Source organism: Erythrolamprus reginae, chromosome 6 (assembly GCF_031021105.1).
Source record: "Erythrolamprus reginae isolate rEryReg1 chromosome 6, rEryReg1.hap1, whole genome shotgun sequence".
Taxonomy (NCBI): Eukaryota; Metazoa; Chordata; class Lepidosauria; order Squamata; family Dipsadidae; genus Erythrolamprus; species Erythrolamprus reginae.
Window position 1 is genome coordinate 1,980,929 of NC_091955.1, and position 27,623 is coordinate 2,008,551.

General features: G+C 41.6%; 1 protein-coding gene across 1 annotated transcript; it reads left to right on the top strand.

The window, feature by feature from the left end:
- The first annotated feature begins 363 nt into the window (after window positions 1–363).
- CCDC3 (coiled-coil domain containing 3) lies at window positions 364–23,808 on the top strand. Its single transcript, XM_070754656.1, has 3 exons — window positions 364–826; window positions 3,774–3,948; window positions 23,154–23,808. Exons 1-3 carry the CDS (start codon window positions 447–449, stop codon window positions 23,427–23,429), a joined length of 831 nt encoding a protein of 276 aa, XP_070610757.1. The 5' UTR covers window positions 364–446; the 3' UTR covers window positions 23,430–23,808.
- The last annotated feature ends 3,815 nt before the right edge of the window (window positions 23,809–27,623 follow it).

Below are 27,623 nucleotides of genomic sequence, written 5' to 3' on the forward strand. Positions count from 1 at the left end.
CTGTCTGAAATCATGTTGGGGGGGCTTTGAATCTGAGGCAAAAACTCAATAGGAGAATGAGAAACAACAGGCCCTTTTTCCAGCTCTGGTGCTGTGTGTGTGTGTGTTTGTGTGTGCAGTTCGGTCCTCCCCTCTTCCTTTCCCTCCTGGCTCCAGAAGTCCTCAATGTAAGGCAGAAAACCTGGAAAGACCCCCCCTCCTTTTTCCCTTTCCTCTTTGCAGCCACTGCTGAATAACTAAAGAAACTTCTTCTCCAGTTACGGGCCCTCCTTCCCTGGGAGAGAGGGGTCCCCATTGGCCCAACGGGAGCCAGGGAACCACCTCTCCGCCTCTTGCCCTGCATCTCCCAGCCATCCTGGGTCATAAACCTTCGCTCTGTGCACTTTACGAGAATCAGCTCTGGGGGGGAAACCCTGGAGTGTCCCAGCGCTCGGGCCCCATCCATCATGGAGCAAGGCAGCTGGTTGCTCAGCCTCCTCTTCCTCGGGGGCCACCTGAGACCCAGCTGGGCTTGCCAGCTGCCTTCCGACTGGAGGCCGCTGAGCGAAGGGTGCCGGGCGGAATTGGCCGCCACCATCGTCTACGCCAAAGTATTAGCCCTCCACCAGGATGCCTACAGCCTCTACAACTATTTGCCCTGGCAGTACGAAGCCCTGGACGACGGGGGGCTCTTCTACTCCGCCGAGATCGAGATGCTGTGCGACCAAGCTTGGGGGAGCATGTTGGAAGTGCCGGCGGGCTCCAGGCTGAACCTCACCGGCTTGGGCTACTTCTCCTGTCATTCCCACACGGTCATGCAAGATTACGCCTACTTCTTCTTCCTCAGGTGAGACCCCCCACCTTGGCTTATTTTTTTTAAATTTAATTTTATTGTTTTGTCAAGCACTCATGGGTGGCATGCAAAGATATATAACAATGTTTATAATATTTTAGAATAGAATAGAATAGAATTCTTTAATGGCCAAGTGTGATTGCACAATATACAGAATAGAATAGTATAGAATAGAATAGAATAGCATAGAATAGAATAGAATAGAATTCTTTATTGGCCAAGTGTGATTCAACATACAAAGAATTTGTCTTTGGTGCAGATGCTCTTAGTGTACATAAAAGAAAATATACAGAATAGAATAGAATAAAATAGAATAGAATAGAATTCTTTATTGGCTAAGTGTGATTGGACACACAAGGAATTTGTCTTTGGTGCAGATGCTCTCAGTGGACATAAAAGCAAATATATAGAATAGAATAGTAGAATAGAATCGAATAGAATTCTTTTATTGGCCAAGTGTGATTGGACACACAAGAAATTTGTCTTTGGTGCAGATGCTCTCAACGTACATACAAGAAAAAATATAGAATAGAATAGTAGAATAGAATAGAATAGAATTGAATTCTTTTTATTGGCCAAGTGTGATTGGACACACAAGGGATTTGTCTTTGGTGCAGATGCTCTTAATGTATATAAAAGAAAATACACGTTTGTCAAGAATCATGTGGTACAACACTTAATGATTGTCATACGGGTCAAAGAAGCAATGAAGAAACAATCAATATTAATAAAAATCTTAAGGATACAAGCAACAAGTTCCAGTCATACAGTCCTAAGTGGGAGGAAAAGGATGATAGGAATGATGGGAAAAAACTAGTAGAAATAGAAGTGCAGATTTAGTAAAAAGTCTGACAGTGTTGAGGGAATTATTTGTTTAGCAGAGTGAGGGCATTTGGGAGAAAATTGTTCTTGTGTCTAGTTGTTTTGGTGTGATGATGATGATGATGATTATTATTATATGAATGTGCTGAGAAATTGATTTGAAACGACTGCTTTTTATGGCTTGGGGTTTTTTAGATTTTAGATTTAATTAATTGGATCTAAAATGTTACACATTGTTTTATTATATGTTGTAAGCTGCCCCGAGTCCTCGGAGACGGGTGGCATAAAAGTCCAATTAATAAATAATAAAGAAATAAATATACATGATACTAGTAAGAGAGAAACATTAGGAGGGGGGACGGAAGGCACGCTGGTGCACTTGTGCACGCCCCTTACTGACCTCTTGAGATCGGGTGAGGTCAACAGTGGAGAGTCTAAGGGAAAAGTTTTGGATGATACTACTGAGACTGGTAGTGAGTTCTATGCATTAACTACTCGGTTGCTAAAGTTATATTTCCTGCAGTCGAGTTTGGAGCGGTTTACTTTGAGTTTGTATCTGTTGTGTGCTCGTGTGTTGTTGTGGTTGAAGCTGAAGTGGTCATTGTCAGGAAAGACGTTGTAGTAGATGATTTTGTGGGCTATGCTTAGGTCGTGTTTAAGGTGACGTAGTTCTAAGCTTTCTAAACCTAGGATTGTGAGTCTAGTTGCGTAGGGGATTCTGTTGCAAGTGGAGGAGTGGAGGGCTCTTCTCGTAAAGTATCTCTGGGTATTTTCTAGAGTGTTTATGTTTGCATTTTTGACATAGCCATCTTAATAATAATTAATAATAATTTATTAGATTTGTATGCTGCCCCTCTTCAAGGACTCTTGCTAACTTCCAGAAAAATCTTGGTGCAGTCAATGATGAACAAGGTGAGCGATTCCACCAAGATTTGAAGGTCATGGAGGCACAGGATCAAGGTAGATGGGATGGACATACGAGATTAGAACGGCCCCCACCCTCCTTGTCTTTCGCAAGTTACTCAAGACCCACCTATATTGCCAGGCATGGGGGAATTAAGACATCTCCCCCAGGCTTTCTTATATTTTATGTTTGGTATGTATGTGCTGTATGGTTTTTAAATTGTTGGGGGTTTTTAATGTAATTTTATTATTAGATTTGTTCCATTGTTATACTGTTTTTATTACTGTTGTGAGTCGCCCCGAGTCTTCGGAGAGGGGCGGCATACAAATCTAATAGATTGAATTGAATTGAATTGAATTGTTGAAGCATCAAGCGAGAAGGTCCACAGATTAAACACTCCAGAAAAAGCTATAAGCAATTTTTTTTACCTTAACATGTATAATTACCATTCGATAAAAAACACACACACCTATTTGTATGAACACAATTGAACTTGCAGTAATTATTATAGCCCTTGTATGAATAAATTTATTTATCTATCTATCTATCTATCTATCTATCTATCTATCTATCTATCTATCTATTTTATTTATTTTATTTATTTTTATTTTATTTATTTTTATTTTATTTATTTTATTTATTTTTATTTTATTTATTTTTATTTTATTTATTTTTATTTTATTTATTTTATTTATTTTATTTATTTTATTTATTTTATTTATTTTATTTATTTTATTTATTTTATTTATTTTATTTATTTTATTTATTTTATTTATTTTATTTATTTTATTTATTTTATTTATTTTATTTATTTTATTTATTTTATTTATCCAATGCATAAATACATAGGAAGAAAATAAACATGTGATAATATAAAAGAGGGTGAAGGTGAACGTAGAGGAGAGGATATAAGAAAGGAAGAGAATATATAAGATAGGTGAAAGAAAGGAAAGACATATTCTTTGTAAACAGTATATTTGGCAAGTTTTTCCTTTCCTTTATATGCACAATTTGTATGAACTTTGTGGGTATCCCGTAGCTTAAAAAGTTGACGTGATTGACAAGAACTGTGGTTATTTTGGGATCCAGAAGCCAAACGTTATTTGAAAACAAGTCACAGATTGAAGGCAACGCAATCGCTGTTCCCCAGTGTTGTTTCCCACCAGTCTAATCTGCAACACCTTTAACCCTCGGTCCTTCCTCTCTTCTTCACAGAATGGACGAGAATTACAATCTCCTTCCACACGGGGTCAATTTCCAGGATGCCATATTTCCGGATACGCAAGAAAACCGCCTGGTGTTTTCCAGCCTTTTCCAATTTTCCAACTGCAGCCAAGGGATCCACGCCATCACATTCCCCAGCGATTGGGAGACCCAAGAGGACAATCGGGTAGGTCCACCTGGGTTAAGGTTCTTCCCGGGAAGCAGTTAACCCAAACAGAAGATGGTTGGATTTTATTTATTTATTTATTAGATTTGTATTCCGCCCTTCTCCCAAGACTCGGGGCGGCTAACAACAATATAAAAAAGACAATGTAAACAAATCTAATATTAAAAATAATCTAACCCCCCCCCCAATTTAAAGAACCACTCATACATACAAGCATACCACGTATAAATTCTATAAGCCTAAGAGGAAGGGAATATCTCAATTCCCCCATGCCTGACGACAGAGGTGGGTTTTAAGGAGCTTGCGAAAGGCAAGGAGGGTGGGGGCAACTCTGATATCTGGGGGAAGCTGGTTCCAGAGGGTCAGGGCCGCCACACAGAAGGCTCTTCTCCTGGGTCCCGCCAAACGACATTGTTTAGTCGACGGGACTCGGAGAAGGCCAACTCTGGGACCTAACCGGTCGCTGGGATTCGTGCGGCAGAAGGCGGTCCCGGAGATATTCTGGCCCAATGCCATGAAGGGCTCTAAAGGTCATAACCAACACTTTGAATTATGACTGGAAATTGATCGGCAACCAATGCAGACTGCGGAGTGTTGGTGTAACAGGTTGGATGCAAGTTTATTTTCAGCTGTATGCAGTGAAGGGCTGCAAATGTTTTTACTACCACAGTGTGGGTGTGACTTATTTTGTGGGTGTGGCTTGCCGGCCATATGACCAGGTGGGAGTGGCTTGGTGATCATGTGACCGGGCGGTGGCTTAAAGGTCATGTGACTGGCTCAAAGGTGGCCAACTTGACGTCACTCACGATAAGGGTTAGAGTTAGGGTGCCTGGCCTCTCCTCGCCTCAAAGAGATGCAATTTCTAATCTTGCATAGGTTTCCGATCCAATCCTAGGTTCGGCCAAACCTGGTTTTCATTTTGCTTGGATGATTTCTCAAAAATTACCTAAGAGGAAGGCCTTCTTGTTACCTCTACTTAAAGGAACACACACACTCATTTATTTTTATTTACAGTATTTATTTTATTCATTTGTCATACAAACATAGTATTGTATTGTAGCATGTTTAACATAAGTATAAAGTAGAGAGACAAAAGATAAAAACACATTAGGACAGGAACGGTAGGCACGAAGGTGCACTTATGCACGCCCCTTACAGACCTCTTAGAAAAGGGGAGAGGTCTATTGTAGATAATGTAAGGTTGAGGATTTTGGGGTTGGGGGAAGAAACAACAGAGTCCGGTAGTGAATTCCAGGCGGTGACCACTCTATTGCTCAAATCGTATTTTCTGCAGTCTAGTTTGGAGCGATTTACATTGAGTTTGTATCTATTGCGTGCTCTTGTGTTGTTGTTAAAGGTGAATTATTCCCTAACAGGGTATACATTGTGATGTATGATTTTATGAACAACAGTTAAATCAGTTCGGAGGTGGCGTAGCTGTAAGTTTTCTAAACATGGTCATTGAAATCTGGAGGAGTAAGGTCATTTGTTGCGTGAGGAGGAATGGAGGACTCTTCTTGTGAAGTATTTCTGGACTCCTTCAATTGTACTAATGTCTGTTATGCAGTGTGGATTCCATACAGGTGAGCTGTATTCAAGAATTGGTCTGACCAATGTTTTGTATGCTCTGGTTAGTAGATCGGTGCTTCTAGAGAAGAAGCTGCATAGAATTAAGTTTGTGACTCTTAGTGCTTTTTTGGCAATGCTGTTGCAGTGGGCTCTGGCACTTAGGTCATTGGAAAGTCTTTGACTGAGTGAGGGTCTTCTGCATGTTCAGTTTGCCCAAGTGTGTATTTAGCATTCAGATTCTTTTTACCAATGTGTAGCACAGAGCATTTGTTAGATGAGATTTGGAGTTGCCAGTTGTTAGACCATTCAGCTACATGGTCAAGGTCCTTTTGAAGGGCAGAAGTGCCTGTACAATATTGTTTTATCGCTTGTTGTGAGCCGCCCCGAGTCTTCGGAGAGGGGCGGCATACAAATCTAAATTATTATTATTATTATTATTATTATTATTATTATTATTATTATTATTATTATTATCGGAGGTATTAAATAGCTTAACATCATCAGCAAAGAGAACACAATTGCTTGTAATATTGTCACGGAGATCGTTTATGTAGAGTATAAAGAGAGCAGGTCCTAGGACACTGTCGTAGGGGACCCCCACTGTTAACTGGAGCAGGATTAGATATTCTTTCAGTGGGCTGTTGGCTAACAACAGACAACTTGGAAAAGAAAGATGGATGCATGAGTCAAAACAGCAACAGACGTTGTCTACATTACAGATGTGTAGCTGGGGTGGGGGGGGAGAGGAACCCCTGGGATACTTCTGGACTCACAATCCCGGCTACCATGCAGCATCTATTCAACTTTATTGCATTTTTGACACAATTTTGCTTTGCCTTTTTAACCGGCCGGGAATTTGGAAAAACAAGAAGAGGAGCCAAAATCAGGATCGGTGGAGCTTTGCTCCTACAGAGAACTAGCAGGAAGAAACAATTATGTGGAGTGCATTTGGAAATGTCCCCCAGCGAAGTGCGGTCCAGTTTAAAAAAAAAAAAAAAAGAAGTTCCATTAGCAACGGTCCCGGGGATGCCAAGATGGAGCGGCCAAACCGTCTGTTAAACGTCCAGAGACAAAAAGCAGAATTTAAAGGCGGCCGCAACTGAAAGATTGTATCTCCCTTAAGCCTCAGAAGGGGACGAGGTTCCAGACAAATGTGCAACTCTTGTTTACCAGCAGCTAGTTTTATATATATACAGGGTATGTCTTTTGTAGGTCCCTGTAAACTTCTCCAGATATTCCAGGAAAGGCCCACGAGAAACGGAAAATAGGTTTATCCACTGAAAAACTGCAACATGCCCAAATATGCGTACAACAATACAAACTCAAAGGGAACCGCTCCAAACTTGACTGTAGGAAATACGACTTTAGCAACCGAGTGGTCGATGCCTGGAACTCGCTACCTGACTCTGTGGTTTCGTCACCAAACCCCCAAAACTTTACCCTTAGACTGTCCACTGTTGACCTCACGTGATTCCTATTTTTTATGAGACCACACTCAATTTTATATAGACATGGGATGCTGTATTTTTCGGAGTATGAAATGGACCTTTTTCCTCCCTAAAAGAGGCTGCTAATTTGGGTGCGTCTTATACTCTGAATGTAGTTTTTTTCCCCCCAACTCTAACTAGCTGCTAATGATCTCCCCAGCTCTTACTTTGCAGGCTCTTTCATTGTTACTCTCTGCAAAGAATGTTTTCCAAGCCCTAAGTCTTTGCAGAGTTTTTTCATTGCTCTACTTGATCTGAATGTTTCTTTCCAGCCCTAACCAGAGTCTTCGGAGAGGGGCGGCATACAAATCCAAATAATAAATAAATAAACAAATAAATAAATAAATTAAGGATGTTCCCAGCAATTACCGGCTTACAAGCTCTTTCATTGTTACTCTCTGCAAATAATGTTTTCTAAGGCCTAAGTCTTTGCAGATCTTTTTTTCATTGCTCTAACTTGCTCTGAATAAGTTTCTTTCCAGCCCTAACCAGGTGCTAACGATGTTCCCAACTCTTACAGGCTTGCAAGCTCTTTCACGGTTACTCTCTGCAAATAATGTTTTCCAAGCCCTAAGTCTTTGCAGGTTTTTTTTCATTGGTCTAACTTGCTCCAGATGTTTCTTTCCAGGTACTAATGATATTCCTAGCTCTTACTGGCTTGCAAGCTCTTTCATTGTTACTCTCTTAGAATGACATTTTTAAAAAACCCTAACCATGGGATAAATAATGTGTTGAAGGTGATCAGACTAAGGTTGTTAGCCAGATGAATACCTGGTAAGCAGATTCTTTTCCCTATTTTCCTCCCCCAAAACTAAGGTGCGTCTTATACTCTGGTGCGTCTTATACTCCGAAAAATATGGTATTTCTCTGCCAGGTAACTGTAGCTCTGTGCAGTGATTGATAACCGAGTTTTAACCAGTTAGCCTTTTCAAGTTCTACCAGCCTTGAAGAAGAGCCCTTTGTGGTCACCACCACAAAATTACACTTAGCATAAGTCAGCACCCTGTTGTTATTGGCTCTCTAAACACACATGAGAAATTGTGACTTAAATTAAAAAACAAAACAAAAACACACCACATATCCTGCTAGCAAGTCATTTGAAAACAAAAAAGAGTTCCTAATGTTTCGTTTCCACCAACTTTGTGGTGAAGTGGAAGATGATCCTAATTATATCCCATGTTTGCGGGCAGCGAGAGATTTATCTGCTCTTCGTATAATTAAAGCCATGTTTCCCTTCCAGCCGTTTTCCAGAGAGAGGCTAAAGAAATCAAAATATGTTGTTGCGCCTTTTGAATATCTGGGGGAGAACGTTCTACGTTCAATTTTTCATTTTCCGTTTAAAAAATGGCCTTTACCCTGAATTAATTGGCAAAGCTGCAGTTGAACTTGTCAGGATTAACAATTATTATTGTTGTTGTTGTTGTTGTTTTTAGTGAAGCTACCGTGTTTCCCCGAAAATAAGACACTGTCTTATATTAATTTTTGCTCCAAAAGTTGTGCTACGTCTTATTTTCGGGGGGTGCCTTATATTTCTCAAATAAGACAAATTCACAGGCAGAAAAGCTGACACCCCCAAAGAAAGTATATACCGTACGGTACACTGATTACGGTACAGTACCTGTCAGTATGGCACCCACACACACAAACGACGGCATTTATACGGTACAACAGTATACTCCGGCTATTGCAGCTTCCGGCCACCAGAGGAGCTACAGTCTATGCACTGGAGTGGAGACTGTAATGGCGGTGAGACAGCAGCAGACTGTGTCTGCTGTACTGGACGGTACAAAGCGATGGAAGGGGCCAGCAGGGGGCGCCACATTATTACGGTACCGCTATGAACAGCTTTGAATGGCACCGTATGTTTTTCCACCGTACCGTATGTAAACTTGACTAGGCCTTATTTTCGGGGGGTGCCTTATATTAGCAAATTCTGCAAAACCTCTGACATGCCTTACTTTCGGGGAATGTCTTATTTTCAGGGAAACAGGGTACCTTCGATCCCATCTACTCCTCTAAAAAGTGACCAACTGATTTCTTAAACCCTCTTAGCCTCCACAGGTGAAAACTAGAGTTTTTCTTTAGCCGTTGTCCAATTGGAATTAGAGGATTTGGGCTGATTTTGCCCTGGAATCTAAGCTGTGGGTGACAATTTCTTCAGCCCACTCAGAAAAATCTAGCCTGGATCTCTGTGAATCAAAAAATGGCAAAATTGAGCATCTGTTCAACGAAACCATTAGAAACATAGAAACATAGAAGTCTGACGGCAGAAAAAGACCTCATGGTCCATCTAGTCTGCCCTTATACTATTTTCTGTATTTTATCTTAGGATGGATCTATGTTTATCCCAGGCATGTTTACATTCAGCTACTGCGGATTTATCTACCACGTCTGCTGGAAGTTTGTTCCAAGGATCTACTACTCTTTCAGTGAAATAATATTTTCTCACGTTGCTTTTGATCTTTCCCCCAACTAACTTCAGATTGTGTCCCCTTGTTCTTGTGTTCACTTTCCTATTAAAAACACTTCCCTCCTGGACCTTATTTAACCCTTTAACATATTTAAATGTTTCGATCATGTCCCCCCTTTTCCTTCTGTCCTCCAGACTCTACAGATTGAGTTCATGAAGTCTTTCCTGATACGTTTGATGCTTAAGACCTTCCACCATTCTTGTAGCCCGTCTTTGGACCCGTTCAATTTTGTCAATATCTTTTTGTAGGTGAGGTCTCCAGAACTGAACACAGTATTCCAAATGTGGTCTCACCAGCGCTCTATACAGCGGGATCACAATCTCCCTCTTCCTGCTTGTGATACCTCTAGCTATGCATCCAAGCATCCTACTTGCTTTCCCTACCACCTGACTGCACTGTTCACCCATTTTGAGACTGTCAGAAATCACGACCCCTAAATCCTTTTCTTCTGAAGTTTTTGCTAACACAGAACTGCCAATACAATATTCAGATTGAGGATTCCTTTTCCCCAAGTGCATTATTTTACATTTGGAAACATTAAACTGCAGTTTCCATTGCTTTGACCATTTATCTAATAAAGCTAAACCATTTACCATATTACAGACCCCTCCAGGAATATCAACCCTATTGCACACTTTAGAGTCATCGGCAAATAGGCAAACCTTCCCTACCAGACCTTCCCCTATGTCACTCACAAACATATTAAAAAGAATAGGACCCAGAACAGACCCTTGTGGCACACCGCTTGTAACCTGTCTCTGCTCAGAATACTCGCCATTAACAATAACTCTCTGATGTCTACGCTTCAGCCTATTATTACTATTATGAAGTAAACATGCCATACTTGATGTAATATTTGCTTCAAGACCTACTAAATGGTTGACTTAGTTTGATTTATTATTGGATGTTGAAGCCTTGAGTGGGGTTAGCTATCAGATTTTAGCAGTAGCAACAATCGTTTCATTTCCAGCCGGGCGAAATTGAGGGATGGGTTTTCTGAATGGCTTTTTTTTAATCTCTCGCCTGCTGCTTAAAACCATCTCCAGCTCAAAGACAGCGCATCTTAATCTCTCAAAATATGTGTCTTCCATAGAAATGATCTTCCCAGCCAATAAAGACACTGCTTTGTCTGCTGTTTGGTTTGTGTTATTATTGTTGTAGCGTTGGAAGGGAAATGGAGGCCGATTGGAAAGAAACTTTAATGATGAAGCCGCAAAACACAGCATGGGGTTCTGGGGCAGCTGAACGAACAAAGGTCTCAATGAGTGAATGCATCTTGATAGCTTTCTGTGACTTTGAAGGTTGAACTGTTCTGGGGATTGTGCAATGAAGGGGTTTGTGCTCTGTTCTGTCGGGCTCTCTGGTAGACTCCTCCCAAAAATTCACAGGTACAAATTTCAGACACACACACGTTTGAAAATTCAAAACAATGTTCTTTATAATGAAAATTCATTTAAACCAAGCCCTCTTTTGGTATAGCAAAGAGCTCTCATCTCCAAACTTGTAATTTGTACAAGTCCCTTATCAGTTCTGTGATACTTATCTCGCAGCTGTGAGGCAATTCACAGTCCTTCTTCTTTCACAAAGTGAAACACACTTGGCTCTAGTTTAATTTCAAAGCGGGGAAAAATCAGCACACAAAAGGTCAAAGTCAGTAAAGCAGTCACGAAACACAACGATCAGATAATCCTCCACAATGGCCAAACCCACAGGCTGCTATTTATAGCAGCCTCGCTAATGACCACAGCCCCACCCAACCACAGGTGGCCTCATTTTCTTTGATAATAATCTCTCAGTTGTTGTTGTTGCCTATGCATCGCTCTCCGCATGCGTGGCTGTATCATTAACTCTTGTTCTGAATCCAAGGAGGAGCTAGAGAATTGATCTCCTTCTGAGCTGTCTGCCACACTCTCCTCCTCCCTGTCACTCATGTCTTCTTGGTCAGAGGAGCCTTCATCAGCAGATTCCACCGGGGCAAAATAGGTCTGCAGCATATGGATGTCTCCCCCACATCCACAGTCCTTGGGGCAGGAGCAGGGCCAGAGCTAAGCACAACATGCTCTAAAAGGGTGTTGGAGCAATTCCTATTGTGGCTAATTGGCTTTCGTCCTGTGTTGGATCTTGGGCAAGGGAGTTGCTTGTTCTAAACCTACTACTCTGCTTTGGTTAGCTGTCAAACTTTGCTGCAAGGGGTTTCAAAATATCCTACCTCGAATGGATTTCTGCCGGCTACATATTTCCTTTGCTAAGGAATAGAGGTATCTAGATAGTCGTTGTTCTGCCTGGTGTGACAGCTGAGAAGTGATTAAGATCAAAGTCAAACACACAGACTGGAGTTTCAGAAACACCAAAATATATTTCCTTAACAAGTTGGCTGAGAGCCGCAATTAGGGCAAAATAATGTCTGTTTACTGCCAAAGAGTCTGAGTTATCTTCAAGTGTCCAAAACACCCCAGGGTTTGTAAATAATGTCTCCGAACTGAGCTGAAGCAAAGGTACTCAGTAATTTTGCAATCGCTACAGTCTTTCATAAAGCAATTTTCCAAAGACTGGGTTTCTCCAAGAAGGCAGGGAAGTTGGTTTAGAGAAAACGCTGGATCTGTTTCTCTTTCTCTGTTAAACCACGAACGATAACTCCTGCAAAGAACACTTCCACAAACCTCCCCTTTTATGCACGCTGCAGAATTCCCTATGACTCTAAGCTGTGGTCAAGATCTCCTCCTGCCTCTGTGCAACTGTTCCTATCTCCCCTTCATCCTTCGCAGATACACATTCAAAATTGGATCATTAATCACCCCCTCCTCATCCGATCCAGACAAGGCCCTAGCTGGGGGTCCCATAGGCATTGCAGAGGCCTCCATCTCTATCTCTCCAGCACCCGCAGCTTCCAATTATCCTTCCCCCTCACTATCTGAATCCTCCAATAGCCACACAGGTCTCCGGTGCTCGGACAGACCTGAGTATGGCTCAAAATCCATTACCAGAGGAGCTGGCTGTGATCCAACCACAATAGTCATCTTCCTCTTTCAACAAGCTCTTTCATCTCCTTAAGTGCTGGCATCTGCATCGAGGGCTGCTTCCTGCCTCTAAAAAAACATGTTTCTCCATTTCTCCTTTAGGGAAATATAATATTCTGCCTTTTTGAATATTTCCCGAAATATTTCATTCTTCTAAGTGGGACAAGCTTCCCACAATGGGTTTGTTTTATCTCTTTTGGGCATGTTGCCTGGAGAACGTTAAATGCACCTTGAATGAAATGAAAGCAGCAAGTCAGAACTGAAGCTTTGGAGACTATAAATATTAGAACATTAGAACTCAGCGACTATAAAAACCCCATCTCCCCCCAATTCATGTGTGAACACATTTTAGAGTAGGAGAGCAGAAGTTACTATTAAATTACTTTGTAAGGTAAGTGTAATGTAATTACGCCGTTAATCTTTGCAAAATAGTTACTGGGTGAGCAATTGGATTGCATTTAACCTGTGCCTTGTGTGTACCAGAAAATCCCTTTGACATTTAAAAAGGGAGTTTTTCCTGCTTTTCTGTTGATAAAGACTTTTGGTTTTCCTTCTATCGTGTGGTGTGTGTCTTTCTGGACTAATTACCCTGTAATTACGGGTGGTTGGGACACGCCAGCAGAACACTGGTGGTCCCAGTAGGCTTGTGTTTCGCCCTCCCAAGGCTCCAAAGGCTTCCCTGGAGCCGGGAGAGGGTAAAAACGCTGTCCCCCACTCCCCTGGAGGCTCTCTGGAAACCAAAAACACCCTCCCAGAGACTCTGTGTGAGCTGGCCGACACACACAGGCACATTGGAGCTCAGCTAGGATAATGGCTTGCATGCCAGCAGATATAGCTCCGTGTAACACCTGGAAATTTGAGAGCGGCATGAAGGCCCGGCCAGTTTCCTGCCATTCCCCCTGGGTTTCTCTCTCTGGCGCAGTGTACGGGAGGCAGCCTCGCGTCGGGTGTATGGGAGGCGCATGCTCCTCCTCGCCGCCTGTATAGTCCCTCTTTATTTTTAAGCCTTAAAGTTTTGGATTTTTTTTGATACACAAACATTATCACTAGTGTTAATTGATCCAGATTCGAAAGTTGGAATATGCATCAGATCCACTTTCAGTAATGGGATGCCAGTAGGAAAATATTCAAACACTTTCCTAATGGGTTTGCACACATTATTTGCTATTACATTGATTCCTATGGGAAAAATTGCTTCTACTTACAAACTTTTTCAGCTTCCCCAATATAACTTTGGAAACTATAAGTATTAGAACATTAGAACTCAGCGACTATAAAAAAACCCATCTCCCCCCAATTCATGTGTGCACACATTAGAGTAGGAGAGCAGAAGTTACTATTAAATTACTTTGTAAGGTAAGTGTAATGTAATTACGCCGTTAATCTTTGCAAAATAGGTTAAGAGGATTCTCGTTTGCAAGCCCTGGTTCTAATGAGACTTTATCAAAGCCATCACTTGGAGTTTGCTGGGTGCAAATTAAAAAACATGTTCACTTTAATTATGGCAAAGTAAAGAGGATTTTTTTCCCCTGCCTCAGTGGAGAAGATTCTGCTTTTATCCCTAAACTGAGCTAAGATCCAGAATTGCTGGATTTTTCCAGCTTTATTTTTCAGGGCTTCACAGTTTTATTGATTACTGATAGTCCTTAACTTACAACAGTTCGTTCAGCGACTGTTTGCAGTTGTAATGACAGTTGGAGAAAGTTTCTTTAATTTCTTTTATTTGTTTGTTTTGTCAAGTATGTATTCGTGCTATACAAAGATATAATAATATTTATATACGTGATACAGTGGTACCTCTGCCTAAGAACGCCTCTACTTACAAACTTTTCTAGATAAGAACTGGGTGTTCAAGATTTTTTTGCCTCTTCTCAAGAACCATTTTCTACTTACAAACCCGAGCCTCCGAAACTGTAACTGAAAAGGCAGAGAGAAGCCTCCGTGGGGCCTCTCTAGGAATCTTCTGGGAGGAAACAGGGCCAGAAAAGGTGGGGAGAAGCCTCTGTGGGGCCTCTCTAGGAATCTCCTGGGAGGAAACAGGGCTAGGAAAGGAGGGGAGAAGCCTCTGTGGGGCCTCTCTAGGAATCTCCTGGGAGGAAACAGGGCTAGGAAAGGAGGGGAGAAGCCTCCATGGGGCTTCTCTAGAAATCTCCTAAGGAGGCAACAGGGCCAGAAAAGGAGGGAAGAAGCCTCCGTGGGGCCTCTCTAGGAATTTCCAGGGAGGAAACAGGGTCGGAAAAGGTAGGGAGAAGCCTCTCTGGGGCCTCTCTAGGAATTTCCTGGGAGGAAACAGGGCCGGAAAAGGCAGGGAGAAGCCTCTGTGAGGCCTCTCTAGGAATCTCCTGGGAGGAAACAGGGCCAGAAAACGCATGGAGAAGTCTCCATGGGGCCTCTCTAGGAATCTCCTGGGAGGAAACGGGGCCGAAAAAGGCGGGAGAAGCCTCCGTGGGGCCTCTCTAGGAATCTCCTGGGAGGAAACAGGGCCTCCACCCTCCCTGTGGTTTCCCCAATCGCACACATTATTCGCTTTTACATTGATTCCTATGGGAAAAATAGCTTCTTCTTACAAACGTTTCTGCTAAAGAACCTGGTCTCAGAACGAATTAAGTTCCTAAGTACAGGTACCACTGTACTAGTAAATCCAAATGACACAGACCTCCTGTTCTGTAAATCCGTCCAGGGTTTACTTCGCTGGAACACTTGTAAATTCCATAATGGATTTCCCCCGTATTTATTTCTTGAGCCAAGTGTTGCGTAAACCCTTCTTAACGAGGGCTTGTGGGAACTTCTGTTCAACCTCTCTCCCTCCGCGTCCAATTTCCAGACACGACAATTGCAAAAAAACCCAAAACAAAATAACGAAAACAACCATGCACGAAGGCTTGAAAGCAGCCCCCCCCTTCGAGTGTCAATACATTCCCATGGCAACTTGGCATATATGTTCTAAAGCCAGCTCTGAGAGTTGAGATCAAGGTTATAGTTGAGAGAGCCTGAAAGATGCAAATTGCATTGTGGGGGAAAAAAGTTCCATCAACTTTAAGCGGATTTTATTATTACATAGAAAAATAGAAGATTGACAGCAGAAAAAGACCTCATGGTCCATCTATTATTATTATTATTATTATTATTATTATTATTATTATTATCATTATTATTTATTAGATTTGTATACCGCCCCTCTTTGAGAACTCAGGGCGGCTAGTTTGCCCTTATACTATTTCCTATATTTTATCTTAGGATGGATCTATGTTGATCCCAGGCATGTTTCAATTATTTATTTATCTATTTATTTATCTATTTATCTATCTATTTATCTATTCATTTATTCATTTGTCCAATACACAATACATATGGAAGAGAATAGACATGAAGTAATACTGTATATATAAAGATAATATGTAAAAATAGAGGAGAAGATATATGAAAGGAAAAAAAATGATATATGAGATAAAGGAAAGACAATTGGACAGGGGACGAAAGGCACACCAGTGCACTTATGTACGCCCCTTACTGACCTCTTAGGAACCTGGAGAGGTCAATCGTGGAGAGTCTAAGGGAGAAATGTTGGGGTTTAGGGGTTGACACTATTGCGTCCAGTAATGAGTTCCACGCTTCGACAACTCGATTGTTAAAGTCATATTTTTTACAGTCAAGTTTGGAGCGGTTAATATTAAGTTTGAATCTGTTGTGTGCTCTTGTGTTGTTGCAGTTGAAGCTGAAGTAGTCATTGACAGGTAGGACGTTGCAGCATATGATCTTGTGGGCAATACTTAAATCGTGTTTTAGGCGCCGTAGTTCTAAGCTTTCTAGACCACAGTTCCTGTGGATTGACCAACCATGTCTGTGGGTCGTTTTTTCCAAGCATCTACAACTCTTTCGGTAAAATAATATTTTCTTGTGTTGCTTCTGATCTTTCTCCCAACTAACCTCAGATTGTGCCCCCTTGTTCTTGGGTTCACTTTCCTATTAAAAACACTTCCCTCCTGAACCTTATTGAACCCTTTTACATATTTAAATGTTTCGATCATGTCCCCCCCTTTTCCTTTCTGTCCTCCAGACTAGACAGATGGAGTTCATGAAGTCTTTCCTGATCAGTTTGACGCTTAAGACCTTCCACCGTTTTTGTAGCCTGTCTTTGGACCCATTCAATTTGATCCATCTCTTTTTGTAAGTGAGGTCTCCAGAACTGGACACAGTATTATTCCAAATGGGGTCACACCAGCGCTCTATACAGAGGGATCACAATCTCCCTCTTCCTGTTTGTGATACCTCTAGCTATGTAGCCAAGCATTCTACTCGCTTTCCCTACCACCTGATTTCACCCATTTTGAGACAGAATGTCAGAAATCACTACCGCGAAATCCTTCTCTTCTAAAGTTTTTGCTAGCACAGAACTGCCAATACAATACTCAGATTGAGGATTCCTTTTGCCCAAGTGCATTATTTTACATTTGGAAACATTAAACTGCAGTTTCCATTGCTTTGACCACTTATCTAGTAAAGCTAAATCATTTTCCTTCTTTCTGGCAGCTTAACCAAAACCTGGAATTTTTTGGAAAAAAAAGAACCCCAACAACAAGGAATAAGCAAGAATAGCCCATTTAACTGAGTGCTTTCAGTAACAATGGCTGTTTATCCTAAACTTACTGTAATTGCCTTTTTATTCCTCAGTTAAAAGAGCAGGATTTTACTGCAACCAGCACCGACAACCAAAAAAACCCGCTCTCAAGAATTCTCCCAGCGTGTTTAAAAAAACGGTGCACAAAAACAAATTATAAAACTGAAGCTTTTATAATTTTAAAAATGGTCACATTTGGTTGTTCTGTCGGGCTCCCTGGTAGAATCCTCCCAAAAATTCACAGGTACAAATTTATCAGTTCTGAGATACTTAGCTTGCAGCTGTGAGGTAATTCACAGTCCTTCTTCTTCCACAAAGTGAAACACACTGTGCTCTGGTTTAGTTTCAAAGCGGGGAAAAATCAGCACACAAAAGGTCAAAGTCAGCAAAGCAGTCACGAAACACCACGATCAGATAATCCTCCACAATGGCCAAACCCACAGGCTGCTCTTTATAGCAGCCTCACTAATGACCACAGCCCCACCCAACCACAGGTGGCCTCATTTTCTTTGATAATAATCTCTCAGTTGTTGTTGCCTATGCATCGCTCTCCGCAGGCGTGGCTGTATCATTAACTCTTGTTCTGAATCCAAGGAGGAGCTAGAGAATTGATCTCCTTCTGAGCTGTCTGCCCCACTCTCCTCCCTGTCACTCCTGTCTTCTTGGTCAGAGGAGCCTTCATCAGCAGATTCCACCGGGGGCAAAACAGGCCTGCAGCATGTGGATGTCTCCTCCACATCCACAGGCCTTGGGGCAGGAGCTGGGCCAGAGCTAACCACAACATTGGTCAAGAGAAAAGACGACAATAAACCAATCAAAGAGAATATTTGTAGCTCGTGGTTGAACTTTGGGGTCCTTGATGCAGATATTTCATGACCCAAGTAGATAACTTTATCAGTGCTAGAAGGGAGTGGGATTTGTGGAGTGGAAGAGGAGGAGGAAGAAGTGGTGGTGATGAAGGAGAGGAAGAAGAGAAGGAGGATGAGGATGAGGAGGTCAATGACTGTAGGGGTTCCTGGTAGTCTCTGAGCTTGGTGGTGTTCTTGTAGACATTTCATAACCCAACTAGGTCGAGATAGAGGAAGAGGAGGAGGAGGTCAAGAGTAGTAGATACTTGGAACAAACTTCCAGCAGACGTGGTTGCTAAATCCACAGTCACTGAATTTAAACATGCCTGGGATAAACACATATCCATCCTAAGATAAAATACAGGAAATAGCATAAGGGCAGACTAGATGTACTAGGAGGTCTTTTTCCGCCGTCCACCTTATATGTTTCTATTACTGTAGGGGTTCTTGGTAGTCTCTGAGCTTGGTGGTTTTCTGCAGACATTTCATGACCCATCTAGATAACATCATAATCATCAGTGCAGATGTGGTCCAGATGAAAGGCAAATTGTGTCATCCTTGTTAGTGCTGCTTATGAATTCTGGACAATAGAATAAACCCACGAAACCTGTAAAATAGGGAACTAAACCTTGGGTTTCATATTACTTCCTGGGGAGAAGTAAGTACTATAAATCACATCCAGATGTGGTCTAAGTAGGTTCATTTATACGCTCATCTGCTTGGAGCGAAAGGCTACGAAGAGGGAATACATTTGCCATGATCTAAATAAATAAAGGGATACCAAAATTTTGATTCACAGCATATGCTCGGTCCCAAACCCGCTATAAATTTCCATTCTCTAGGCAATCGTAGAATTAAAGGTATCAGCAAAGAGACAACAATTACTAGATTGGAGTAATAGTCCTTATTGTAGAGTTAAAGAAGTTGGCTAGAAGAACAGAACTAATTAAGAAAGTCAAGAATGTGGTTCTTTTAAAACCACAAGCTGAAAGACAAGATGTCAGGCTGAACTCTCTAACTCCACCTGAAACTAGATTTCTAGGATGAACGGTGTTGTTCTCTGGAACGAAGCATTGTGTGACTCCCCCTTTAAATAGCCTGAGGGCGTGTCCCAATAGCCAGCAGTGCTACTCACGAGCAAGCCTCCCCCTGAGTAACCACTCATGCCTCCTAGAGGCCCTGTGCACCTTAGCATCCAGAAGAGGCGCCTCCTCTTCTCCTGAGTCACTCATCTCAGGAGGTGCAGAAGGCCCTGGTTGTTCTTCACCCTCTAGACACCATGTTCTCTTCGCTATCAGTCTCGAACTCAGGACGTGAACAGGTCACAACACAAATAATAGGTGTGTAAAGCAGATGAGGAAATTAAGAATCAGAACAGATACACAATGATCTGGTTTGGCCTTAAAACATCTCTCGAATGTTTTTCAGAAAATGTTTTTCAGCTTTATTGTAAATTGCCTTCACCCTGAAATTACCTCTCTTCAAGGTCACCAAGTGCTCAAATAACCCAAGTGAAAGAAAGACCCTATTTCCCCCCCCAATCAATGTGTCCATTTTCTAGAGACTTAAAAAAAGGGTTTTTTTTTGCAGATCTCAGTACTTTTTGGTACATCCCCCTCCCACTCCAAAATTGGTTTTACTGTGATTTTGTCTTTCTGCTGAATCGGTGCCTCTTGCAAAAACCAGTAACTACTTTGGTTTCAAACCTGCAATTTGCTCTCGTGTTTTTATTTTATTTTTATCATCATCACAACATGATAGGCAGCAGCCAAAAATGTTGGGGAAACGCTTCAAGGGAATGAGCCACAATCGTAGTAAATGAATGCCCAAGAGAAATGGGAATAAAATTTATTTATTTTATTTATTTATTGATTAGATTTGTATGCCGCCCCTCTCCGAAGAATTACAATTGCTGTTTAACTGGATCCCAGATTATGAACGTGGGGCAAAAGCTGTGGAGCGTTTCTTCTTCACGTATGGATAGAGAGGAAATCCAAAATTTCCTTAATTTCTTTATTTTTCTCTACCATGCATCAAATACAATTGCATCCATATAAACCCATCATCATCATCATCATAGCCAGAATTGAAAAACCAACAGACGATCTGAAGTGCAGAATCTGTAAAGAAACAGACAAAACATTCGACCACACACTCAGCTGCTGCAAAAATAGCTGGCTTCCCTCGCCTCTTGTCTGGTCATTTTTCCCAACAATTTTTTTAAGTTAGTACTTTTCGTAATAGACTAGACTAGACAAACTAGAACAGAACAGAACAGAATAGAATGGATATAGACTCGAATAGACTAGGCTAGAATAGATTAGAATAGAATAGAAAATAGAATAGAATAGAATAGAAAATTGAACAGAATAGAATTTGGAATAGGATAGAATAGAATATAGAATAGAATATAGAAAAGAATAGAGTAGAGTAGAGTAGAGCAGACTAGAATAGAGTAGAATAGAATATAGTATAGAGTAGAACAGAATATAATAGAATTTGGAATAGAATAGAATATGGAATGGAACAGAACAGAACAGAATAGAATAGATATAGACTCGAATAGACTAGGCTAGAATAGATTAGAATAGAATAGAAAATAGAATAGAATAGAATAGAAAACTGAATAGAATAGAATTTGGAATAGGATAGAATAGAATATAGAATAGAATATAGAATAGAATATAGAATAGAATATAGAAAAGAATAGAGTAGAGTAGAGTAGAGCAGACTAGAATAGAGTAGAATAGAATATAGTATAGAGTAGAACAGAATATAATAGAATTTGGAATAGAATAGAATATGGAATGGAACAGAACAGAATAGAATAGAATAGATATAGACTCGAATAGACTAGGCTAGAATAGATTAGAATAGAATAGAAAATAGAATAGAATAGAATAGAAAACAGAATACAATAGAATAGGGAATAGAATAGAATTTGGAATAGAATAGAATAGAATAGAAAACTGAATAGAATAGAAAATAGAATAGAATTTGGAATAGAATAGAATAGAGTCGAGTCGAGTAGAATGCAATGTAGAATAGAGTAGAACAGATAGAATAGAATTTGGAATAGAATAGAATATGGAACGGAACGGAACAGAACAGAACAGAACAAAATTCTTCATTGGCCGAGTGTGATTGGACACACAAGGGATTTGTCTTTGGTGCAGATGCTCTCAGAGTACATAAAAGAAAAGAGACATTTGTCAAGAATCACGAGGTACAACGCTTTATGGTTGTCATAAGGTTCAAAATAAGCAATCAGGAAACAATCAATATTAATTAATTACTCTTCCCTCGTACCACTTCTGGAATCTCAATTAACTTGAATCCTGCAGTGATTTTTGTTTTCAACGTTGGCCCCTCCATTGAAATGCAGGCACACACCCATAAACCCCAATTGCTTGGATTCTGCCACAGCTTCAGGAGTGAAGGCAGGTGGCATTTCTGCAGAGAATTGAAGATCTATCCAAAATAAAAAACCAAAAAACCCCTCACCGCAGTTCACAAAGACTGACATATAAATCATAGTCTATGAATGGCAGCTTGGGTGAGTCACTTCCACCCCTTTGGAAACAAATCAGCATTCTTTTCCTTCTGAACTCTCCCCGCTTGTTAAAAAATAATAATTACAAAACCGGGAACACAGAAAGGAGACATAATAACTTGCATTATCTCAGCTGGCGTGTTGCAATCTCTATAGCTTTGCCTTTCGCAGAGCTACGTGAGAAAACTCCGTGGGCTAGGAGGAGGAGGAGGAGGAGGAGGGAAATAAACAAGAAATAAACCTTGACTGTAGTGCCATGAGTAGTTTTTCAAACCTATACAAGGGTTGAGTAACATTCGGTGCTTCGAAGGTAAGATAACGTATTCACTGTGCTTTAGAACACAGAATAGAATTCAGAATAACATCCTGGGAGCATTCACAACTTCTGGAGGCAAATTAGAAGACCCCCCTCTCCCAAGTTCTCTTCCAACTCTGTTATTCTATGTCTTCTACATCTATGATTTTCTCACCTGAAGATTTGAGATCTTCAGCAGTGTTCTGTCGGGCTCTCTGGTAGAATCCTCCCAAAAATTCACAGGTACAAATTTCAGACACACACACATTTGAAAATTCAAAACAATGTTCTTTATAATGAAAATCCACTTAAACCAAGCCCTCTTTTTGTATAGCAAAGAGCACTGGTCTCCAAACAAACTGGTAATTTGTACAAGTCCCTTATCGGTTCTGTGATACTTAGCTTGCAGCTGTGAGGCAATTCACAGTCCTTCTTCTTTCACAAAGTGAAACACACTTTGCTCTGGTTTAGTTTCAAAGCGGGGGAAAATCAGCACACAAAAGGTCAAAGTCAGTAAAGCAGTCACGAAACACAACGATCAGATAATCTTCCACAATGGCCAAACCCACAGGCTACTCTTTATAGCAGCCTCGCTAATGACCACAGCCCCACCCAACCACAGGTGGCCTCATTTTCTTTGATAATAATCTCTCAGTTGTTGTTGCCTAGGCATCGCTCTCTGCATGTGTGGCTGTATCATTAACTCTTGTTCCGAATCCAAGGAGGAGCTAGGTAATTGATCTCCTTCTGAGCTGTCTGCCACACTCTCCTCCACCCTGTCACTCATGTCTTCTTGGTCAGAGGAGCCTTCATCAGCAGAGTCCACCGGGTGGCAAAACAGGCCTGCAGCCTGTGGATGTCTTCCCCACATCCACAGTCCTTGGGGCAGGAGCTGGGCCAGAGCTAACCACAACAAGCAGTAGGATCAATCTTGGTGAAACAAATTTATACATAGATTACCGCACTGAATGCATCAAATCCAAGACCCTTCCTACATCTTCCAGGCTACCATCCCTCAACAACAAATTGACATCCCAAGCACCACCAACCAATAGGAAAGCGCGTCCCTTACTTCCTCAATCCAATAACCAATCTCGAATACGAAACCAATCTCAAATGCAAACTAATCAATGCAAGAAGTGTAGTCAACAAGATGTCTGAATTCCTACTACTACTAGACACTGACATCTTGGACATTATTTTTGTCTGTGAAACATGGCTAAATGCATCTCCTTGAAACATTGCTAAATGTCTGGTGGATGAGGTAGAAGCTTATGGAGCAGGTAAGAGCATAGAACTCCTTAAATTTCAGTTACTTGATGCTCCTCTTGTCTTCTGTCGTTTCAGCTCATGTGCTCCTCCCTCCAGAAGGCCTTGTTCGATGAGGAAGACCATGTGAAGAAGCTCCAGCAAAAAGTGGCGACCTTGGAGAAACGCAACAAGCAGCTCCAAGATCGAGTGAAGAAGGCCAAGAGGTTGCTGAGGCAAACCAGGAAGAACGGACGGCACCTGGAGCTCATCAACCAGAAGCTCAGCGAGAAACTGTCTTCTACAGGGGTTCGGTTCCCCTACGCGAACTCCTTAAAGCAAGGCCACTCTCGGTCCACGTACCTGAAAGTCTAAGAGCAACTTTGGTACTTCAAGCGACGGTCTTAGTAATCGAACGGCGTGTCCTTCTCCACCCATCTTACCTTGAGAAAGACTCGGACTGCATTCAAAGTCTTTGAGTTTCGACCGTGAAGGATTTGCACCTCCAGTGGGTATCTCACTGGCTTTGAGCCTGCTGCTTCAGAAACAGGATTTGATTTTTGCTTAGGAGGGAAGCATGCAGGCAGGGGTTCCTCTTCGTCCTCCATCCTCCAGGGTCACAGCTGTTCCAGAGGTGCTTTTTTCAAGACGCAACTGGACTTTCTGGGGTTTTTTTTCTTTAAAGATGTTTCGCTTCTCACGCAAGAAGCTTCCTCATCTCTGTAAATAATAAAAAAGTTTATACCCATCCCGATCCTGAAAAAGTCTGCGTATTAATGCAAAGGGATTTCTGAAATGGGGATGATTGACATTCACTCCTGCCTAAAGACCTTCATGGGTCGATGTAAAGATCGGCTTCAAAAGAAGCTTTGAGTAACACTACACCGTGTCTGAGAGGAGACTCCCACAGGGCAGGGTTTTTTTAAAGCCACTGTTCCCTTAAACATCCATTTTGCTGCATTTTAAATCAGGCTAGTCCTCATGACACAAATGTAATTTTCACATTCTTTCCTTACATTCATTTTAACAATTTCACTCTTGTTTCCTTCCCTTCATAAAATTGGCTTGGTTTTACCTGTTCTTTCCTCCCCTGTCTCCCTCCTCTCTCCTCTATCTATCTCATCATCTATCTATCTATCATCAATCAATCATCTATCTATCTATCTATCTATCTATCTATCTATCTATCTATCTATCATCTATCTCGTTATCTATCTATCTATCTATCTATCTATCTCATCATTATCTATCTATCATCAATCAATCATCAATCAATCAATCAATCAATCAATCAATCAATCAATCAATCTATCTATCTATCATCTATCTCATCGTTATCTACCTACCTACCTACCTATTTATCTATCTCATCATTATCTATCTATCTATCATCAATCAATCATCAATCAATCTCTCTATCTCTCTATCTCCCTATCTCCCTATCTCCCTATCTCCCTATCTCCCTATCTCCCTATCTATCTATCTATCTATCTATCTATCTATCTATCTATCTATCATCTATCTATCTATCATCTATCTCATCATCATCTATCCACCCACCCACCTACCTACCTACCATCTATTTATTACCTATCTCTCTCTCTCCCCCATATCTCTCATCTATTTATCTATCTCTTCCTCTCTCTCTCCCCATCTTCTGGTGATCAGCCAAATTCACAGCTGTCTAGATTTGGATTCGATGGGGGAACTCATCCAATTTGCAGATGACACCAAACTGGCATGGGTAGCCAACACTCCAGAAGATAAGCTCAAGATACCAAGAGGATCTTGACAGACTTGAACAGTGGGCCCTATCCAACCATATGAACTACAGTGATGGAAAAAAGTCAGGTTCTACATTTAGGCAAGAAAAACAAAACACACAGGTACAGTACATGTGGTACATTGCTCAACGGTACTAACTATGAGAGGGACCTTGGACTCCTAGTGGACAACCATTTAAATAGGAGCCATCCGTGTGTAGCAGCTGGCAAAAAAGCCAACACAGTTCTAGGCTGCATCAACAGAGGGAGAGAATCAAGATCACATGAGGTGCTAATACCACTTTACAAGGCCTTGGTAAGGCCACACTTGGAATACGGCATCCAGTTTTGGTCGCCATGATGTAAAAAAAGATGTTGAGACTTTAGAAAGAGTGCAGAGAAGAGCAACAAAGATGATTAGGGGACTGGAGATTAAAACATATGAAAAACGGTTGCAGGAATTGGGCATGTCTAGTTTCATGAAAAGAAAGAAGTTGTGAATGCTCCAACACTGGAAATTTTAAAGAAAAGTTAGGACAACTATTTGTCTGAAATTGCATAGTGGCATATGAGCAAGGGGGTTGGACTAGAAGACCTCCAAGGTCCTGTTCTGTCGGGCTCTCTGGTAGAATCCTCCCAAAAATTCACAGGTACAAATTTCAGGCACACACATGTTTGAAAATTCAAAACAATGTTCTTTATAATGAAAAGTCACTTAACCTAAGCCCTCTTTTGGTATAGCCAAGAGCCCTCATCTCCAAACAAACTGGTAATTTGTACAAGTCCCTTATCAGTTCTGTGATACTTAGCTTGCAGCTGTGAGGCAATTCACAGTCCTTCTTCTTTCACAAAGTGAAACACACTTTGCCCTGGTTTAGTTTCAAAGCGGGGAAAAATCAGCACACAAAAGGTCAAAGTCAGTAAAGCAGTCACGAAACACAACGCTCAGATAATCCTCTACAATGGCCAAACCCACTGGCTGCTCTTTATAGCAGCCTCACTAATGACCACAGCCCCACCCAACCACAGGTGGCCTCATTTTCTTTGATAATAATCTCTCAGTTGTTGCTGCCTATGCATCGCTCTCCGCATGTGTGGCTGTATCATTAACTCTTGTTCTGAATCCAAGGAGGAGCTAGATAATTGATCTCCTTCTGAGCTGTCTGCCCCACTCTCCTCCTCCCTGTCACTCATGTCTTCTTGGCCAGAGGAGTCTTCATCATCAGATTCCACCGGGGGCAAAACAGGCCTGCAGCCTGTGGATGTCTCCCCCACATCCACAGTCCTTGGGGCAGGAGCTGGGCCAGAGCTAACCACAACAGGTCCCTTCCAACCCTTTTATTCTCTTATTCTGCTTGATTAGGCTCTTAAAGGAAACAGCTTACATAAAGGTAAATCGATTGATAAGATCAAACTTGCTCCTCTGATATTTTCTGACAGTAGAAAGCAGAAGTCAAATAGAAATCACAAATAGTGTCACCCTGGCTTTGCATCTTCCGTTAGCGCTCTCACTTTTAAAAAATTATTTCTGCAAGGTTTATAAAAAGGGAATGTGTTAAAGTCTTCCGTTTCATAGTGATGGGGCAGGAGATTTTAGAATTAGATCAGACAGTGAAAGTATCTTCTCTCGGGTAAGATTATTATACCTGTTTGATAAACAAAGAGTTAAGATTTTCAGAGAATTTTGGGTATATTTGCCAGCTGTTAAATGTTGCCTAGTGATGTTAGCAGTTGGTCCTGGAATTAAAAGTGAGAGAAAGGCTTGCAAATTTTTGTCTGTCGCCTATTTAGCTGTCCAATCAGTTAGTTTCAACGTACTCAGTTAACCTGTATTAATGTAGCTTCCAGAAAAGGGAAGGGAAAAACCTTAATCTTTGATACTATAAAAAATGGATTTTTTGCAAAGCCAGAAGGTAATACTTTTGACCTCCTGTCTGGCGATCAAACTCTCTTTTAAATGCATCACTACTGGTCAAATGCTGGTACAGTGGTGCCTCTACTTACGAACTTAATTTGTTCCGTGACCAGGTTCTTAAGTAGAAAGGTTTGTAAGAAGAAGCAATTTTCCCCATAGGAATCAATGTAAAAGCAAATAATGTGTGTGATTGGGGAAACTACAGGGAGGGTGGAGGCCCTGTTTCCTCTCTAGGAGATTCCTAGAGAGGCCCCACAGAGGCTTCTCCCTGCCTTTTCCAGCCATGTTTCAACCCAGGAGATTCCTAGAGAGGCCTCATGGAGGCTTCTCCCCGCCTTAACCCAGTCCTGTTTCCTCCCAGGAGATTCCTAGAGAGGCCCCACAGAGGCTTCTCCCCACCTTTTTGGCCTTGTTTCCTCCCAGATTCCTAGAGAGGCCACACAGAGGCTTCTCCCCACCTTTCCGGCCTTGTTTCCTCCCAGGGAATTCCTAGAGAGGCCCCACGGATGCTTCTCCCCTCCTTTCTAGCCCTGTTTCCTCACAGATTCCTAGAGAGGCCACACAGAGGCTTCTCCCCTCCTTTCCGGCCTTGTTTCCTCCCAGGAGATTCCTAGAGAGGCCCCACGGATGCTTCTCCCCCCCCTTTCTAGCCCTGTTTCCTCCCAGATTCCTAGAAAGGCCACACAGAGGCTTCTCCCCACCTTTCCGGCCTTGTTTCCTCCCAGGAGATTCCTAGAGAGGCCCCACGGAGGCTTCTCCCCACCTTTTCCAGTTACAGTTTCAGAGGCTCGGGTTTGTAAGTGGAAAATGGTTCTTGAGAAGAGGCAAAAAAATCTTGAACACCTGGTTCTTATCTAGAAAAGTTTGTAAGTAGAGGCGTTTGTAGGTAGA

Excerpts from the sequence above, each read along its gene's own strand:
- CCDC3 (XM_070754656.1), top strand. The coding sequence starts at position 447 with ATGGAGCAAGGCAGCTGGTTGCTCAGCCTCCTCTTCCTCGGGGGCCAC. Across the intron at positions 827-3,773 it reads GCCTACTTCTTCTTCCTCAG|AATGGACGAGAATTACAATC; the intron begins GTGAGACCCCCC and ends TCTTCTTCACAG. Across the intron at positions 3,949-23,153 it reads AGACCCAAGAGGACAATCGG|CTCATGTGCTCCTCCCTCCA; the intron begins GTAGGTCCACCT and ends CTGTCGTTTCAG.